The 20,548-nt window shown below is 39.0% G+C and overlaps 1 protein-coding gene and 1 long non-coding RNA gene across 15 annotated transcripts in view; one reads left to right on the top strand and one right to left on the bottom strand.

The window, feature by feature from the left end:
- Nucleotides 1-20,548, bottom strand: part of ALG9 (ALG9 alpha-1,2-mannosyltransferase) — a 115,856-nt gene that overhangs the window by 74,589 nt on the left and 20,719 nt on the right. For 11 of the 14 annotated variants that reach the window (XM_038536191.1, XM_038536193.1, XM_038536187.1 and 8 more), the window contains 5 exons: nucleotides 18,793-18,928; nucleotides 13,857-13,944; nucleotides 13,560-13,665; nucleotides 5,097-5,219; nucleotides 1,784-1,938 (listed from right to left, as the gene is read on the bottom strand). In XM_038536191.1, the coding sequence (XP_038392119.1) occupies nucleotides 1,784-1,938; nucleotides 5,097-5,219; nucleotides 13,560-13,665; nucleotides 13,857-13,944; nucleotides 18,793-18,928 (608 nt within the window). The remainder of the gene's footprint in view (nucleotides 1-1,783; nucleotides 1,939-5,096; nucleotides 5,220-13,559; nucleotides 13,666-13,856; nucleotides 13,945-18,792; nucleotides 18,929-20,548) is intronic. The other 3 variants (XM_038536188.1, XM_038536184.1, XM_038536185.1) reach the window with 1 other exon arrangement.
- Nucleotides 1,553-20,522, top strand: LOC111095839. The gene is made up of 3 exons (XR_005359287.1): nucleotides 1,553-1,907; nucleotides 10,256-10,430; nucleotides 20,403-20,522. It is a non-coding gene; the product is annotated as an uncharacterized LOC111095839 (long non-coding RNA).

Below are 20,548 nucleotides of genomic sequence, written 5' to 3'. Positions count from 1 at the left end.
TAAATTATATATCTAATCATTACAACAAATTCAGTATATTACATATATTACATAATAATGTTTTTATACCAAATTTAGAACATACTCCTATTCAAAAGATGGGTACAGATATGGCAATCCTGAAAATTATATGATGTAGTTCTATTAAAAGGGATATAAAAAAGAGGGCACTGTGTGCATTTGCATCTTTTTTTGTTTGTTTGTTTGTTTGTTTGTTTGAAATAAAAGAACTTGATTGAAAGAAAGAAAAAAACAAAAAGGGATATAAAGTTATATGTACATTTAGATTACAACCATAATAAAGTTTGGTATGTGACAGATAAAAATGCTGGAAGGAAAGTGGTTTGTTAAGATAGCAGGGCTGGGGGTGCCTGGGTGGCTCAGTGGTTGAGTGTCTGCCTTCGGCTCAGGTTGTGATCCCAGAGTCCTGGGATCAAGTCCCCATAGGGAGCCTGCTTCTCCCTCTGCCTACGTGTGTGTGTGTGTGTGTGTGTGTGTGTATCTCACTCTCACAGTGTATCTCACTGTGTCTCTCATGAATAAATCTAAAAAAAAAAAAAAAATCTTTTAAAAGGATAGCAGGGCTGATTCTAAAAGGAGTAAAAAGTGGGGCACCTGGGTAGCTTAGGTGGTTAAGCTTCCAAATCAGTTTTGGCTCAGGTTGTGATCTCGGGGTTGTAGGATCAAGGCCCACACTGGGCTCCATGCTCAGCAAGGAGTCTCCTTGGGTTTCTCTCTCCCTTTCCTTCTGCTCCCCACCCCCTGCACGCTCTTGCTCTTTCTCAAATAAATCTTTAAAAAAAAAAAAGTAATAAAAGAAAAATTATGTGCAATAAAGTCCAATTACTTTTATAATATAAATTAAATTATAATACAAATTAAAACTACCATCCTAACATGGATGAGTCTTAAAAACGTTATGCTGAATGAAAGAAGCCAGTCACAGAAGCCATTCCGTTTACATGGAATGCCCAGAATGGGCAAATCTAGAGATGCAGAAAGATTAGTAGTTGCTTATGGCTGGGGAGATATGAGAAGGTGTGTGTGTGTGTGGGGGGGGGGGGTGACAGCTAATGGGTACAGGGTTTTTGAGGTGATAAAAATGTTCTAAAATTTACTGTAGTGATGGTTATATACATCTGTGAATATACTAAAAACCATTTAACTTATCACACCTTTTGGGTGAATTGTATGGTTTGTGTGAATTATACCTTCATATATTTGTTAGGGAAAAAAAACCTGTCCCCATAATTACTCTTTCCTGCCAGTTACAAATGGTAGCAGAGGTCAAAAAAGAGTCTGGAGGCTTCTGACAGCACAAATACAAAGATATTCAAGATCAGTTCTGACAAGGAATTGACCTGGACAGGTTTTAAGCCAGGATTACAAAGTGTCCCATATTGCTAACTGCCTGATGTTATCCCAAACTTGAGTAAGTTTTAATATGATCTCAGAGTTGAAGAGTAGACATTCCACTAGCTCTGCTGTGATGCCACCATCCTGTGGCAGGCCTATACTATGACTTAATAAAACTCTATCAGCAACTGGATTCCATGAGAAAGAAATTAACACACAAATCAACAATGCAAATACGTAACCAGCTTAAGAGGATGATCAACAGTCAAGCAATCAATGCATGAAGCTTTAACAATATAATCTATATCAGGTTTAATGCATGGATAAAATATCTTGGGAGAAGCATTCTGTAATTTGCCTTTAAGCTTTATGACCAATTTAAAAAGTGAAATGGAACAAAGCAGATAGACACTTCCTTGAAACTCACCTGAAGTGCAGAAAGGGCCACGGCACCACAGAGACATATAAGTGGATATACAGGGAAAAGAAATCTCTCCTCTTTGTGAGGCTGGATGAAGAAAATCAGAAACCAAATATACATTGGAGCCAAGGTAAGCCAATATGGGTGGCCTAAATTCTGAACTGTAAGACACAGAAAAATATCCACCTTTCACCATATTAGAATGAAACAACATATTTAGTTTCAATGTTCTCTTGATCTCAAACAGGAATACGCCCTAGGGCACCCCATAAAATGTTTCAGCTTTTGTCTTCACACTTTCTCTGATGCAGTAAAAGGGTTAGAAAGAGGTGTACACTCCTGAGCTCCCCCAAGAGTGTCAATATCTAATGGGAGGTATAATACTGGATTTGGCTAGAACACAAATGAAAGTCAAGCAAATGGGTAACAGAGCGTAATAATTTCCACACTGGATGAAGAAAAAAGGCTTCTTTCCCCAGTGAGTCCTGCCACTAAGATTAAAGGTTCCTGAGATTAACCAAAAGTATAACAAACTCCTTTCTTGGGTTTTAATTTCCATATTCTGTTTTTAACACATTAATCTCCTTATATACCAATCAGTCTGTTCAAATAGCTATAGATCAAAGGAAAGAAAAAGCTGGATTCTCAAACCCATCACTAGCTTTCGTCAAGCCACAAAGAGTTTGTTTCAAAGTAAATATAAAAACACACTTAAAGGAAGTTCAACTGATGACGTTTTCTCTCCTCTTTTGCAATACCCATACACTCTGAATCTCAAACTGGAACTCAAAAATACGTGAAGCATGTGAAAGATTTAAAGGAATTTAGTGAGCACTACACCTGCTGGAAAGTTCCTGTGGTTAGGTACATGAACAGTGAGTGATAAACCTATAAGCCACCAGGAAGGCATCCCCTACTGTGCTTCCATTAGTGATAATCAGCAATGCCTAGAAATCACTGGCAAAGGGTAGATAGACAGTGCCCTCTGGCGTTCATCTAATCTACAATGAGCAAGTATAGAGGAAAAGCTCAGGATTGTCACCAAGATCCATCTTCATGTTGCTGTTATCTGTATTTTTGTAAAAACTCTTCAGGGATGAAAATTCTTGAACTGAAATACCAAGCTTTTCCTTTAAACTTTCTACTCTTAAGATTTTATCATGAGATTTTAGATTTTATAAATCCTATAATTTAGGATTTACACCTTCCCGGGAAGTATTTTAGATTGGAATTTTCTTAATTATAAGAAAATGAAATCTTTTTCCTTTTTGTATCTTAAAGGCTAACAAATACATTTTTTTAACAAATACATTTTTTAAATATGGCCTGGGGCACGTGGCTGGCTCAGTTGGAAGAATATAGGATTCTTGATCTCAGGGTCATGAGTTCAAGTCTCACATGAGGGTAGAGATTACTTAAATATTTTAGAGCAGCCCGGGTGGCTCAGCGGTTTAGTGCCCGCCTTCGGCCCAGGGCCTGATCCTGGAGATCCAGGATCGAGTCCCATGTCAGGCTCCCTGCATGGAGCCCGCTTCTCCCTCTGCCTGTATCTCTGCCTCTCTCTCTCTCTCTGTGTGTCACTCATTAATAAATAAATAAAATCTTTTAAATAAATAAATATATATTTTTAATTTAAGAAAATAAAATATGGACTAAAATTTTTGAATGTCCTCCATAAAATGTACAAAATCAGAACTATAGTTGTACTATTTGATGGAATAATAGGCAATTTCTTTGCCGCTTCTTTATGTTTTTTTTTCCTTTAAAAGAATTTTTTTTTCTATTATAAAATACACAGAGGGATGCCTGCATGGCTCAGTGGTTGAGTGTTTGCCTTCAGCTCAGGGCGTGATCCCGGAGTTCCGGGATCGAGCCCCACATCAGGCTTCCTTTAGGGAGCCGCTTCTCCCTCTGCCTCTCTCTCTGTGTCTCTCATGAATAAATAAATAAAATCTTTGAAAACAAATAAAATACACAGAAAAAACAGTACTCATTTTCTTACTAGATGGACATGTGTATAAATTACACATTTTTAAACCAAAATTGGATTCATATTGTAGAGAACAGCTTAATATGCTGTTTTTATACTTACATCACAAGCATTTCCAAATTTTCCATAAGCATGAATTATTTTTACAGTTAAAGAAGTTACTTTTCAAAAAAAGATAAAGTGATCCTTAGGAAATACAAGGAATAGAGGAATAAGTTAACACCTCCAGGTGACAAACAGCTGAATCCAAATGTGGGACACTTCACAAGATGAATGACCTGATTTCTTTAGAAATCTTCAGGAGAAAAAAGAAGCGGGGGAACCTCGTAAAAAGCCTAAGAAACTTAACACCAAATTCAGTATATGACCCCTTTTAGATCCCCTTTAAGAACATTAACTATAAAAAACTGTTTTTCAGACAATGCAAGAAACCTGAATATCAACTGAATAGATTTTAAGGAATCACTGTTGATTTTGTGAGGAAAGCGGCATTATAATTATGTTAAAATAAAAGTAACTGAAGGCCGCTTTCATATTTGAATAGTGTTAACACAGTGAACTTTTTATAAAGCATTAATAGTAGAAAAGCAGAATGAGGGGTGGGATGGAGAGATCATATGGCATCCAAATCAGACAGAAAAGTCTGAAATCAAATCTCTTTCCAAAGCTCATATGAATTTCTGCTCAAATCTGTCTCCCATAAAAGAAACATGGGCACTAGATATCCAAATCCATGACAACTTGAGAAAACACTGGCTGTGCACTACAGAATCAGAGCAAGCAAAATAAATGACAAACCAAACCTTCCACGATAAGGCAAACACAGAAGCAAAACGGAACAAAGAGAAGCATAATGTTTCCTAGGAAGTCCAAAGCTTCTCTCACTTCAGTATCAAATTTGAGGGAAATCCCTGTATGGTTTAGTTCTCAAATTTTTGGTTGAAGTAATTCCCCAAAGAATGTTTACCTCCATCACTTATTATTGTAAGCCATCTTCCATGTTAACATGTATGCCTTTAAAAAAACACATAACTCAAATATGCTTATCTCCTGAGATTTTATAGCTGTTTTTGCCTCCCCAGGTGGTTCTGTATGATATGATTTCCTCACTTGAAGGGATATAAAGTTCCTCCCCTTTGTTAGTTTAATTTATAATTATTACCTAAATCTTCACAAAAATTTATAAATACAGATCAAAAATTCAACAAGCCAACTATTTCCATTGGAAGAAAACAGAGAACAGAATAAGTGGATTCATTTTCACCTCTTGGTATACATTGTTACCTGCTCTTTCTTCCCCCAAAACCTATCCTCCCTTACACCACTCACCATGGAATCTCTGCAGTAGGTATTCCATAAGAGAAGTCAGTGGTAAGACCAGGAGAGCCAAAGCAAAGGCTACATTAAAATTAAGAAATCCATTAATTAAATAGAAATACCAGGGTTCTGTACCTGGGGAAACAAACAGATAAGAAACCATTCATTAGTGGATGCCTTCAACACCTTTTACAATGCTTTACTCAAAATGTTCTTTGTTCAAGTAATGTTGGTAGTACAATGCCTCAAGTGAATGAGTCCACAACGGGAGTTCAGTTCCTCGGGCTCAGCCACACAGGGGAAGCACAAGAGCAGAAGATGGGAAGAGAATGGGACTGGTCACTTTTCCAGAACAACCAAATAATTTACATAGCTTAGTGGTGACACTGTGATTTATAATAAGCAATTTATATTTGGTCTCCATCCCCATTCCCAGCACAAAGCTCCTACAACCGTTGGAATTTCCTAATTGGTAAGAGTGATAAGGGTGTCTTCTGTTAATTAGGAAATTTGGGAAAAGCTTCCAGGTGACTTAAAGATGGGGACTGGTGGCCAGGGGAACCAATCATTCAACCATGTGATATAGGGGAATTAGAATTTTCAGTCCCACCCTGATGACCTCCGAGGAGGAGAGAGGGGCTGGCAAAAGAGCTCATGGCAATGATTTCACCAATGGTGCTTGTGTAATGAAGCCTCCATAAAAACCCAAAAAGACAGGGTTCAGAGGAACTTCAGATTGATGAACATATAGGAGCCCGTTGCTCCTCGAAAGAACAGGAGTTCTGAGCTCCATCCCACACACCTTACCCTATGCATTTTTTCCATCTGGTTATTCAGTGTATCCTTTATAATATTTTCCATAACAAGCTGAACAAGCCGGTAAATTTAAATAAACTTTTCTCTAAGTTCTGTGAGCCACTCTAAAAAATTAATTGAACCCAAAGATGGGGTTGTTGGAATTTCACATCTATAGCTGGTGGGTCTGAAGTGACAATCTGTGGACTTGTGATTGGTGTCTGGAGAGAGGGAGAGAGAGAGAGAGAGAAAGAGAGAGAAAGTGCGTGTGTGTGTGTGTGTCAGGGGGAGGTGGGGGCAGTCTTGCAGGACCACACTACTCAGGCCTTTCTCGTGTTATTCTCCCTGGTTTATCCCACTTACATTCTAGTATCTTCCTCCTTGATATGCTTAACCACTATTCTGTAGTTGTGTATACAGGGGACCCTGCATTCGGTAAAAAGCAATTAACTTGTTTTCCTTAGGAAAATAATGTTCACAGATCCAGATCCTACTTAGAAGTTTTGAAGACTAAGAATGAAACAAAATGACTGAAAACACAAGCCTTATTCACATGAGTTTTGATTCTTTAACTCGAAATCCTTAAACTCAAATGATGAGAACCACCACCCCCCTCCTGCACATTTAGCAGGTTTGTCATCTGCTCTTCCCCTCTGTGTGATTACTTCAATCAGGCAGTGAATGACACATGCGGGCTTTAATCACTGTGTGTTGTGACACCCGCCTTGCACCACAGCAATTTCCTGCAATCAGCATTGCTTAAAAGGGTAATCAGAAGGCAGAGGAATAGTCAGAAAAACCTGACATTTTTGCAGCTTGCACAGCAAAATAAGATTAGAAACCAAACCCGTAAAGCTAGAAACATTTAGGGGAGAGAGGGAGGGGGTACCCTCAGGAAAGACTCCACTTGAATTGTGTGTCACCTTTTGGAAAAGCTCACTCCTTCCTGTCTAAATACAATGATTGTGATTGTCCATAAATGAAGGTCCTGTCCCAGGCCAAGTTCATTAGAGACATTTATACTCAGTGTTCCTTTTTTTTTTTTAAGATTTTATTTATTTATTCATGAGAGACAGAGAGAGAGAGAGAGAGAGAGGAAGAGACCCAGGCAGAGGGAGAGCCCGGCTCCATGCAGGGAGCCCAACGTGGGACTCGATCCTGGGTCTCCAGGATCACACCCTGGGCTGAAGGCATCATTAAACTGCTGAGCCACCCAGGCTGCCCTATACTCATATTCTTTACAAATAACCTTTTTGGTTACAGAAAACCAATGATTTTCATATAAAAAAATAAATATTTTCTCTTGATTTTAATTAATACTTAACAACACATTTCCTAAATTGAGTCCTTTAGGAGTCCAGTTACCAAAAAGGTCATTTTTTGGTTTGTTGTTGTTGTTTTTAAGTATGCTCCACACCCTGCAAGGAACCAAACTCAGGGCTCAATCTCACAACCTTGAAATCAAGACCTGAGCCGAGATCAAGTGTTGGATACTTAACTAACTCAGCCATCCAGGCGCCCCCAGAAAGGTAGCTTTTTGTATCATCTCCTAACCAGCAATGTGGTAGCAGCACTATCAACTTTGACCTGTCTTTTCCCAAAACAAATTCTGGAAATCTGAGCCTGAGAAGAAAAACCAAAGTGACTAGGAGAAAGGATGTCACTTTTCACATCATCTTTTACAGATGCTAATAAGCATTAATAGAAAAAAAAAAAAAAAAAAAGCCTCTTTCTCTTTGATCCTTACAAATACATACTGTTTTTTCAGGGAAGCACTTTATTTCCAGCAAATATTTGTCTCTACCGCAACTTACAATACCCCCTGCTAGGGCAGACTATCTTTTTACCTAGGCATACTGTACCTCAGATTCTGAACCAAAAGTATTAAAGCTAGTAAACTTTAATGTTTATGTTTATATGTTAGGAACTCAAAGATCAAGTTCACAGCTAGGCTAGGACCATTTCATAATAGACTGTTACTTCTTGGAAGAACAGGGTAAAAATTGGGGGATAAGCCAAGAGCAGTGAAGGTTCAAGAGACAACAGTCTTAAAAACAAGGGCAAAGGGACGCCTGGGTGGCTCAGCAGTTGAGCCTCTGCCTTTGGCTCAGGGTGTGATCCCAGAGTCCTGGGATTGAGTCCCACATCAGGCTTCCTGCAGGGAGCCTGCTTCTTCCTCTGTCTGCGTCTCTGCCTCTGCCTCTCTCTCTCTCTTTCATGAATAAATAAAATCTTAAAAAAAAAAAAAAAAAAAACCAAAGGCAAAAAGGGACATAAATAGAGAACTCTGTCACCCAGCTTCCTCCTCTACTTGATGAGATGCCTGCCTTAAAAGAGAAAAGAGTAAAAACTTTTATCTCTTTCCAGGGAGATATTTGATGCTATTTCTCAGAAAGTATCAAAGCTGAACTATGCTTAAAAAATGCGTCAAAATGACAAGCTACGCATTTAACTGGTGCAAAGTGTGCAGTGAAAGCTGAAGCAGGGTCTCTGAAGGGAATGACTCACCCATCTCCCTCTTTAGGGAAAGTGCTTCAATTTCTGTCATTCAAATGAGCTAAAGGGAACCTTCACAGAGGCTAAAAGAAGAAGGGATAATGTTTACTGTTCCACAGATTGAATGAAAGGAAACCATTTTATAAGTCTATAATTTTACAGAACTGCAAGAACTAAATTATAGTAAATCATCTTATAAATGTCAAATTTGCAACACCAAGAGCGAAAAGACACCAAGGTTCATCAAAAACGATTAGCAAAGAGGGATCCCTGGGTGGCGCAGTGGTTTAGCGCCTGCCTTTGGACCAGGGCGCGATCCTGGAGACCCAGGATCAAATCCCACGTCAGGCTCCCGGCATGGAGCCTGCTTCTCCCTCTGCCTATGTCTCTGCCTCTCTCTCTCTCTCTCTCTCTCTGTGACTATCATAAATAAATAAAAAAATAAATAAAAAATAAAAAAACGATTAACAAAGAACGAAAGCTCTTGAACAGCTCTGCCTGACAGTCAACTCTCAAGAGACTCATTGGGGCTTCATCCTCTGCTACTGCAACAATGGAAAACTGAGCCTTTTAATAAAGGCCACTTGCCTTTGCCTTCCAAAATGTCCTGTCCAGTGAGTGATCTGACAGATGTTGATGAAAACACACAAACAGGCAGGGATCGTATCCTAAGCTACAAAGTGGCAACCTTGAGCAGACCCACTGTTATTCTTGAGGGAAGAACATTTCTCATACCTGTTCTCCCACGCCTTCCCCAGGCCTGTGTACTGTTCCTCTGAGAGCACCACTCTTCACTCACCACACAAAAATACTTATCAACCTCAACATCTATTATGAACGTGAATGTTACAAGGCTAAGAGCAAAATCAGTGCCACAACCAGTCACTTTCTTTCTTGTGACACTAAGTTTTATCTCTTGATCTTTGACACCAAAGAGATGTTTTGTCTATGACTTTGCAATTTTACGTCTACACCAAATTTCCTAAATGCCAAGTATTCTTTACCTCATCCAAATATTCCTTCTTTGACAAGAGTGGTGCAATGCTCCCATATGAGAGCCTGCCAGCATGCATGTCGTTGTGCCATCAAAGCTCTCCAAAGGCTCTTAATCATCCTCCCAGCCTAAGTGCACGGGACCTTCAAAGGTACAACTTCCTGCCCCTTCTTTAGATCAAATCTTATCTTCTACTACCTCCAACTCATGCTCTATTTCTGCAACCTTATTCTCCTGTAAAGTCTCAATTGCCAACTTCCAGGGTTTTGCTGAGGTTGTTTTCAGTGGAAATAACACAGGCCTTGGAGTCAGACAGCCCTGGGCTCTTGCCCCACTTCTGCCACTTATTAATTACATGCAAGTCTCTCACCATGCCTACCTGGATCTCCACAGCTGGGAATAAGATAAATAATGCCTATTTCACAGAGTTTTTGTGAGGGGAAGAAGACAGTTGTGTAAAATTTCTGGTATATAATAGGCATTTTTTTTTAAAACAGAAAATATTGTAATTAATATTGTGAAAAAGTACTCCCTTTCTTTCTCCTGGGTTCTAAATAGTCAGCTCAGGTCTGGACTATGTCATTAATAAATGTTCTCTGGCCAAGAGAGTATAGAAAGGTCCCTTTGAAAACCAGGAACAAGAGAATAAATATTTATATTATAATCACAACAGAGAGATTGGATTTATCTTGCTCATGCCTGTGTAGTTTCTACCTAAAATCAGCTAACACTGTAAAACTACTTTAACCTTTTTAGAAAAAGAAGCCAATATTCAATCTTTCTTTTTTTTTTTTTTTTGTCTCAGCAGTATCTACACTGAACGTTGTAGTTGTCTGAAATATATTCCTCTAGCATCTACTCACTACACTTTTACTCTTCCTTCCAGGATCAGCTCAAGGACCACCATCTATAAGAAGTCTTTTTGCTACCCCCACATGGACTTATTCCTATGACTCCTTATCTTTCTTCTGCAGCACATAATACACTAGAGTATAATTATCTACTTGTGTGACTGCAGCCTTATTGGACAGCAAATTCTATGAGGACACACATGCTCAAAGGTAACTTATTCAATGTTTCCTTAGCTGAAGTCCAGTCATTTATTTGTTCAAGAAGTATTACAGGCTTATACACAATTACAAATTAACAGCACTAAGACATGAATGCAGAAACTATCAACACTATGCGTTTGTAGTTTTCAGATAAGAAACCTGCCTACCATAGCTAATGAAGCACTTGGAGCAGGAAAATCCTACAAAATAGTAAAAATAATGCCAAATATTGCCAAACATGTAGGCAAGTGAAAGAGCTGGAGTTTCCATGACAAAAGATATGCTGTCTCAATGTCTGACAATTGCATAGCTTCAGAGCACTTATCAAAAAGTAAACAGCAAAGAATGGACTCACCCATTATAAGTTAGAAGACAATCATAAAGTAGTCTGTCGTTTAAAAAGGCACTTTTACCTCTATTATTTTTATTCGGTATTTTAAAAATCCCAATCTAATACACAACAGGTCTAACCAAAATAGTTATAAGGATGTAATAGTAATCAGGGCATAATATAATGTGATGGATACTCCCAAATTTGTTCATCCATTTATTCATCATGACAAATCTTTTTGAAGACCTAGAATATACAAAGAACACTTCTAAGATGGAAGGAGTATTTTCTCTGTAGGAGTTAGTTACTCTTTAAAAGAATGGAAATCAACCCCACCCCAAAATTGTCAAATTCAAAGATGAAGTAAAAGGACAAAAATTCTACCATCAAGAACAACACCCTCAAGTCTGACTTAGCACTGCTTCAGCCCTGTTGAAGCCCAGGATGATGATACCTTTTGTCCCAACACAGTTTTTTCTATCACTAGGAAAGTCATCAGTTCCTGTACATTCGAAATAGCAAAATCTGAACTGAAGCTATCCCAGGTTCATCTAAGCAGGCAGAACAGAGCTCCAGGCACTCTTCCCAGGCAATCACTAGCCAAAATGAACATCAGATGCCAACACCCAAGGAAAGACTGGCTACCTCTCTCCTGGATCCCACAAAGATCCCTGACCCAGCTGCCACAAAAACAGAAACCTAAATCAGAATTTATTCTGTCTTTTCCACTTTCCCAGCCAACCTGTATTGTGCTATACTTATAAACCTCACTTATCTAGGCAACTGCTTTCATATATTTCTCAAAATTTTATAAATAAGCAATTAAAATACCAACATGAAATAACCCATTGAAAAGGTAAAGCCAGTTTCCCAAAATTAAACTCAAATTAACAACTTATTCATCCATATATAATGGATATCATGCTTCCACTAGATTCCAGTAAATTAATTTCTAATGTGCAATCTGGGTCTAAGAGGGGAGTCTTCCTTCTATTGACTTGTAGAACCAAATACAATTTTAACAAGGCAGCTAAAACAAGGGAATATTAAAAACATACAAACTGACTAAAGGAAGACATCTAGAGGCAAAAGCTTAAAATTGCAGCTTGTTCTCACGTCCTTGGAGATCTTGGAGTTCTAAAGGAACCTTTTAAGATTCCTTCACTTAGGGAGCTCTTGGCTGACTCAGAGGAGTGTGTGACTCCTGATGCCAGGGCTGTGAGTTCTAACCCCATATTGAGTATAAAGATTACTTAAACTTTTAAAAAAATTAAAATTAAAAAAAATTAAAATTCCTTCACTTAGCAATTATTCTCTAAACAAGGCAGTTTGTAAATTCTCACTGAATAAAACATGGTTTATTTTGACCTATTACCCACTACCATCTAAAATGACAATATTCCACAAATCCCAAAAGGCCCTATTAAATCTCACACATATGCTTACTTTAAATCTCCTCATCTAAATAAATAAATAAATAAATAAATAAATAAATCTCCTCATCCAATCTGTTGGTTCTGCTAGCAAAGTGGCACAGAAAAGTGATGGGCATGGCATAACTGATAAGACACAGAGGTAATATTAATCTGCTGCACAGCAGAACCCCAAGATGATCAAATATACAAAATACTTCAAGACCTTCAGAAAATTAAGGCAAAAGAAACTACACTTATTATAATGAAAAAACAGTCTCATAAAATGGCAGATCTGACCAGGAAAATCTCTAGGTCACCCTTCTATAGCTGTCACTAACTCAAATGCCCTAAGGGGCCAAACAGAACAGGCTCAGGGCTGGCTGAGATAAGGCATGGGTGGGGCGGGGGAGTGGAGGTAAAATGTAGACTGCATTCCCCAGGCTAAGGCATCTCATTTTTTTCCTCTTAATCCTAAACTGGCCAAACTACTCATCTCTCATGCCGACTTTACCATTTGCTCTGCTTTGTCTACACATTTTCCAAACTTTCTCTCCTAATGCCTGATACTGAATGCAAATTTAAAAAAGAAAAGTAAACCAAATGTGTCTATGTCCAGAAAACCTCTGGAGGAATATACTCCAAGGTGTTAACAACAGCTATCTGGAAATGATGTGATTATGAATATTTTTATTTTCCTATTTTTTTATTATAATATTGGTTTTCTTTTTTTTTTTTTTTTTTTTTTGATTTCTTTTATTTGACAGAGAGAGAGAGGGCACATGTGCACAAGTTGGGGGGAGGAGCAGAGGGAGAGATAAGACTCCCCACTGAGCAGGGAACCCAACACAGGGGTCCATCCCAGAAACCTGAGATCATGACCTGAGCTAAAAGCAGACGCTTAACCAATTGGGCTACTCAGGCACCCCTCATATTGGTTTTCTAATGCGAACAAAAAAAAGTAAATTTTAACTTTAAAAAAGTAGCATCAAGAGTCAAGGCATGGGGCACCTGGGTGGCTCAGTCGGTTAAGCATCCAACTCTTGGTTTCTGCTTAGATCGTGGTATCAAGTCTTGAGATCTAGCCCCAACTTGGGCTCTGCGCTCAGCTCAGCAAGGAATCTGCTGAAGTTTCTCTTTCCCTTTCCCTCTGCCCCTCCCCACACTTACTTACCCACATGCACACACTCTTTCTAAAATAAATAACTCTTAAAAAAATAGCATTAATCAAGAAAAAATGTACTTATCATTGTACTCTAGCCAAATGCCATTTAAATAAGAAGTTACCAGCAAAGAAATGCCATATTTGATTAAATGAAACAACTGAACTGAAATTTCAAAGCTCAGGCAAATGAAGCTATCTCCTACTCTTCCCCAGATTCTCTAAGGCCTTACCATAAAGATCAGGTCCATGAGGAGTAAAGACATTGTATAAGACAATGTTCAGTGGTGCAACCACCAGCTTCCCATAGTAGTAGCTGTCAATGACCACCACAGGCACCTAAGGCAGAGCAGAAAACATATACCAATTGCAGGGTTTTGTTCTGGAAACATTCTCCCAATGTTAACAGGATAAACTTCAAAATGAAAAGCAGAATGAAACAATTTCTCAGGTTCTCTTTCCTACATCAGAACATGCTTTTCATTACAACTTTGAAAAAAAAAAAATATATATCTATATATAAAACTCACCAGAAAGAGTATTAGGGCCACCAGAGACCAATGAAAGAAACTCTTCCACCTGTGTTTCATGACCAGCAAATCAAAGGCAATGGGTAAACTATTTAAGAGAAAAAAAAAAAAAAAAAAAACCCAGGGAATTAAATAAAATATTTAAAATATGGACTCAAACAAGTCAGATTCACAGATACCTCATGCTGAATGGGGGGGAAATGTCTCCAGCAGTTATAGTGAGGAAAGAAAACTGGAATAGGAGAAGATGTCTTCTCAACAATATAGTTTTCTCTTCAGAGAGCCCATGAGAGTACTCTGCACCCCACAATGCAAAAGGAATATTAATACTGAGCTCCTGGAAAGAGCTCCATGTTATACATATTTATGTGTAATAGACATTCAAAATATTAAGTTGAATGTGCTCTGTGCTCCTACACTAATCCAGCCAAATGAGTATTCGTCTCTTCCATAATTTATAAAGATTTTAATAATGTTACAAACTTTAATATGTCAGTTCTGATATATCCAACACCATTTGCCCTTTTCACTTACACTTAAATCCTTCAAGCAAGTGGCATATGTATGTTGCCTTCATTATTTTTTTTTAAAGATTTTATTTATTTATTCATGAGAGGCATAGAGAGACAGAGACTTGGCAGAGACGTAGGTAGAGGGAGAAGCAGGCTCCCCAAGGAGAGCCCAACACAGGACTCGATCCCAGGATCCCGGGATCACAAGCCGAGCCAAAGGCAGACACTCAACCACTGAGCCACCCAGGAGCCATCTTCACTACTTCTTCCTGAAGTCTTTGCTTCAAGCTTGTGAGACAGACATAAGGTCAACAGGAACCTCCTCTCAGCCAGACCCAGTAAACACTTCAAAGCTTCACCTCCCTTGGTCGCACAAAGCATCTGTCCCTTCCTCTTTAGGCTTCCGGGCTCCTGTTTTGTTCTGGCCCCTTTCCAAAAGCTCCTTTCTAAACATCTTTTTTGTGCCCTACTATGGTCCTAAGTCCCAGAAGCAAACTTTTGCTCTTCTTTCTCTACACACATTTCCTCAATAGGTACTCCCACTCTTGCATGAACAAACACCTTCATATCCATGATCTCTAAATCTAGAACACTAGTCAGAATCTGTACCCATGCTCCAGTCAAAAGGAATTACCTCCCCACTCCAATCTGTTCCTACAGAACTTACCCAAATGTCAACTCTGCTCCCAACATCTCTTCAGAACCAATTTCCCCTGTCTCTGAATTCACATGGCATTACCATCTCTATTGTTTATTTAGCAATGCCATGTGCCATCACAAGGTATCTCTTCTGTGACATGAACTTCCCCATTCTGTTATCTAAATTTTGAATTAACATTTGTGTTTTTCTTTTTTTCTGCCCAACTAGTTATATTTCCATGGCATCTCTACTTCTCCTTTGGTAAATCACCACACTTAAGTTACTTGTTCAATGTCTGTCTTTCCTACTAAGAGGTAAGCTCCAAAAGAGCAGGTACCATAACTATCTTCTTTAGCATCAGCAGTGCCTAGCACAAAGTATTCAATGAATGATGGTAAACTGCGAACTGATAGTGATCCTGAAATCCCTTATCTGGGCTAAAGGCAGACCCTTCAAAACACGCCACTCAGAGGCATTTGAAGAACTCAACAAAGTTCAATGTCAATGGTGCTAGAATAAAAGGAATGAAGGGACTGACAAAGGTTAGAGAGGCAAAAAGGAGAGAACATCAGGACTTTGTGAATCATGTTAGAATCTGGACACCATAAAGCAGGGAGTGGCAAGCTTTTTATTTAAAGGACCTAACTATGTATTTTAGGTTTTACAAGCCACATATGGTCTCTGTTGCACATTCTGCATCTGTGGTAGTTTGTATAGGTGTGTGTTAACAATTCTTTAAAATGTAACAACTTCTCAGTTCTTGGGCTGTACAAAACAAGCTAGACTAGGCCCCAGGCCCCAGGTTGCCAAACTCTGTGACACAGAGGAATGGGGAAGCTATTATAGCTTAAAACATGGAGTGATACAATCATATTTGCATTTTAGGAAGATAACTCTAGTTTGATTGCAGAAAGCAGATTTACAGAGATCAAGCCTAGAGATGGGAAGATCATTTAGGAGGCTGTGTGGTAATCCAGGAGCAGAGGTAAAGAACAGTCAGATTCAAGATATTCAGGAGGGGGATCCCTGGGTGGCGCAGCGGTTTAGCGCCAGCCTTTGGCCCAGGGCGCGATCCTGGAGACCCAAGATCGAATCCCACATCGGGCTCCCTGCATGGATCCTGCTTCTCTCTCTGCCTGTGTCTCTGCCTCTCTCTCTCTCTCTCTCTCTCTCTCTGTGACTATCATGAATAAATAAATAAAATCTTAAAAAAAAAAAAAAAACAAGATATTCAGGAGGTATAATAAATAGGACATAGGAAAGAGAAAAGAGTCACAGATAATTTTCAGGCTCCTGGTTCAGCACTGAGTAGATGGTGGTACATTTATTGGGATAGAAACACAGGTAAAAGAACAGATACAGAGAGATCATAAAGAGCTCAGTTTAAAAAAAAAAAAAAAAAAGAGCTCAGTTTTGTGAATGGGCAACCATTCAAACCATGAATATATGGGAACGACTAGACCAGATTTAAGATATGGGAATCATCAAGATGGTTGAGATATAGGAGAAAAGATAGGAGAGGGCCTCACACAAAATTTTGAAGATGATATGCCAAGCAGAAGAAAAGATTGGAGGTGGAGAAACCAGGCTTTAAAAGACAATTAAGAAAATTTGAAATACCTATTCCTCTTAGTAGCTCCTCTTCTAAAAATTTATCCCATAAATAAGTTTCCATAAATGTATAGATCTATGTACAAAAATGTTCACTGAAGCATTACACATCATAGCAAAAAACGAATCCTACATGTCTACCAATAAGACAATGGCTAAATTATGGTTAGGTAATGGAATACTACACAATGCACAGAAAAAATTATCTAAGTCTACATACAATAGAAAATATATAGTTATAGGATAATTCTATTTAAGAATTTATGTTATGTATGCACATATTTGTGTGTGTGTGCATTTACACACATGCGGACAATTTCTGGAAAGATATATACAAAAGTAGGGGCACCTAGGTGACTCAGTTAAGGATCTGCCTTCGGTTCAGGTCATGATCTCAGGGTCCTGGGATAGAGCCCCATGTCAAGCTCCCTGCTCAGCAAGGAGTCTGCTTCTCCCTATCCCTCTCATCCCTTCCACTCATGCTTTATCTCTCAAATAAAAAATAAAATCTTGGGCAGCCCGGGTGGCTCAGCAGTTTAGTGCCACCTTCGGCCCAGGGCGTGATCCTGGAGACCCGAGATCGAGTCCCGCATTGGGCTCTCTGCATGGAGCTTGCTTCTTCCTCTGCCTATGTCTCTGCCTCTCTCTCTCTGTCTCTCACAAATAAATAAATAAAATTTTAAAAATAAATAAATAAAATCTTAAAAAAATATATGTATATAGAAAAGTATTAGTGACTATCTTTGAAGATTAATCTAGGGGAAAAGAGGATTAAGACTTCTTTTCACCTCATACAAGCTTCTTATAATAAAAATATACTACTACAGGGACACCTGGGTGGCTCAGTGGTTGAGCAGCTGCCTTTGGCCCAGGGTGTGATCCTAGGGTCCTGGGATCGAGTCCCACATCGGGTTCCCCATGGGGAGCCTACTTCTCCCTCTGCGTGTGTCTCTGCCTCTCTCTGTGTCTCTCATGAATAAATAAAATCTTTAAAATATATATACACATATATATATATTTATACTACAGCTGACTTTTGAACAACATTGGTTTAAATTGTGTGGGTACACACACATGAAGTTCTTTATAAATACAGTTCAGTACTGTAAATATAGTTTTTCTTTATTTTCATAGTAACATTTTCTTCTCTTGCTTACTTTATTATAACAATGTATATACATACAACATACAAAACACATATTAATTAACTAAGTTATCAGTAAGGCTTCTGTCAATAATAGGCTATTATTCTGGGCAGTCCAAAGTGACATGCAGGTTTTCAACAGTGCAGAGGCCAGCGCCTCTAACCTCCTTATTGTTCAAAGGTCACCGGTACTATAATAACCTTCATATCAAAGTATAGAATTTTTCTAAATTACTAGCGGTGCAGGTAAGAAGGGAAGGCAGCACAGACTAAAGCAGAGTAGTGGGACCAAGAACCACAAGAGGAATGAGAAAGACTATGGGCCCTGGGAAAAAAGCTGCTGAGATATGAACATAAGACTGCAGGGAAGCTCCAGTTTCAGGGCTGGTGAGTGAGGGAAATACACAGCACAGAGTGGTATGTGTGGAAAACATCAGTGGTAGGGTCAGGGAGGCCTGGGTTGAAAAGCAAACATAATCCTAAAGGTAAATTACTTTCTTGCATTCTGTTTTCTCATTTATAAAGTACTAATGATTGAGCGCCTGGTTGGCTCAGTCAGTTAAGTGCCGACTCTTGATTTCAGCACAGGTGGTGATCTCAGGGTCATGGGATGGAGTCCCAAGTCCGGCTCTGTGCTCAGCACGGAGTCTGCTTCTTCCTCTCTCTTTGCTCCTCCCACCTACTTGTCCACATGAGCTCTCTCTCACTCGCTCTCAAATAAAATATTTTTAAAAATTAAAAAAAAATAAAGCACTAATGATTGTAGTTCTGCAAAGTTGTTGTAAGGTTTAGGAATAAAGTTTATAAGGGGTTTAGCAGCAGCTAACATACAGCAGAGGCCTAATCATAACTATTATTAGAATTAATCACAACAACATGCACCAGGAGAAATATTCTTCCATTTCCCATAATCTCTTTAAGTCCAATTCATTCCTATAACTTTAGGTTGTAACCAGAGAACATGGAGATAATGTGGAGATTTACCATGTGCCCAGTGACACCAGGAGGTGAACCACGTTAGTCCCTTACCCAAGTGCAGCACTGAACGGCCAGCCTAAGATAGCCCCAGCGGCGACTCCCAGCACAGCAACAGAAGTCTTGTCCATATACCAGCCAGTCATGGCTACCAACGTAGTGTACATGCAGAAACTGCTAGGAAGGAATGCTGCAAAAGTGAAGAAACGGGGAACAGAAAGGAGGGGAGGGACAGGAGTTTGAGGTTTATTAGGTATTATTAAAAATTTACTCACATTGCAGGAAGTCAATAACCAGGAACATATCTAAAGGAACAGTATATTAGAAATATGCAATAAAATGATAATGCTTTAAAAAAAACGAAGGTCAATTATTTTTCTTATTTTCTCATTCTTGTTTTTTTTGGGTTTTGTTGCTGTGTTTTGTTTTTTGTTTTTAGGTACCAACACATGCCTAGTTATACAATGCCAAGCATGCCATTCCTCTGCTAGCCTGTATCCCAAATCCAAAACGTAGAGAATTCCAGGTTGTATTTCCAGGCAGGGAATATGCTTCAAAAAACTTGGGAGTCATTGCCGACTATTTCTGAAGTAGTTTATCTTCTGACAGTCTTCTGAGATTGTCCTGGCACTAACCTTTACCCCTAGGAATTCTGGGAAGCTTCTCAAGAGCCAAATATTGGCTGGCATCCTGCCTCACATCCTGCATCGATGGACGTAAATAGTTCAGCCTATAGATGTGCCCTAGTTACTTCCATCTAGCATTACTTTGTTGTAGTAAACAGCAATGGACTGAATACTTTCAGGGTTTCTGCAACAGTAACAATTGATCAGTGTTTCCAGCCCTTCCACACAAAAATGCAGACCTGTCTCTCCAGGCTGTACAGATATGCTTCACCTAGCACTAGGGAAGAAACATCAGCACTAGGCAAGGACCACAAGGAGGCCATAGGATCTCTCAAACTCAGTGAAGGGGTTAAGAGGCTGTGTATCAAAGGATGCCCTGAATGTCTCCGCAACTTCACATTCTCAACTGAGATGACAAAACTCTCTTATCTCCCTCTCATCAGAATCAACGTTAGGAATAGCAAAGTAACCAAAATACCATGAGGTACAACCTTTACAGATAAATGTTAAATAATATTGATACTCTCTGAAGTTGTCAGTGACAGCTGCCAATATAGAAGACAAAGGGAGCAGGGTAATCGGGGGTCCCTGCCAGCCTGGAGCGGAGGAGAGCACAGTCTCACGGAGGGCAGGGACTCTCAAAGTTACTCAGGTCTCTGCACAACAACATACATTTTCATATTGTCGACAAAGTCAAATACATACTTTTGTGCTGGATGATATTTCTGTGTATATTTAGTGTATATACTAATAGCTTTTTCCACAGAATCGGAAATAGCCTATCCTTTGACAGCAGGCCACCATGGCTCAGAGAACAGAAATGTTCAATGATAGCACAGCTAGCAAGCCACCACTCTAAGGTTATACTCTAATTCTCTTTAAGTGTACTGTCAAAAAAAAAAAAAAAAAAAAAGGCCCAACAGAGGATGCATAGCTTTATAAAATACATTGCAAATAATGGACAGAAAGGAGAACTATAAAGAACAGGGTTTTTAGACACAAACGAGAACAATAAAGTTGTTTTTCTTTCCCTAACAGCAAGGAAAGGCAGAGGGTGCTGGTGTTTTTCAGCCTCGTGATGATAAAAATACAATACTGTAATAGAAAGCGACATGATGAAAATAACAGCTCTACCACTTAGGAGTTCTTTGAATCCCAGTAAGTCATTAGACTTTGACCTTCTT

Source organism: Canis lupus, chromosome 5 (genome assembly GCF_011100685.1).
Source record: "Canis lupus familiaris isolate Mischka breed German Shepherd chromosome 5, alternate assembly UU_Cfam_GSD_1.0, whole genome shotgun sequence".
NCBI classification, from domain to species: Eukaryota; Metazoa; Chordata; class Mammalia; order Carnivora; family Canidae; genus Canis; species Canis lupus.
The sequence above is the reverse complement of the archived record's forward strand: the minus strand, read 5'-3'. Positions and strand labels throughout refer to the sequence as shown.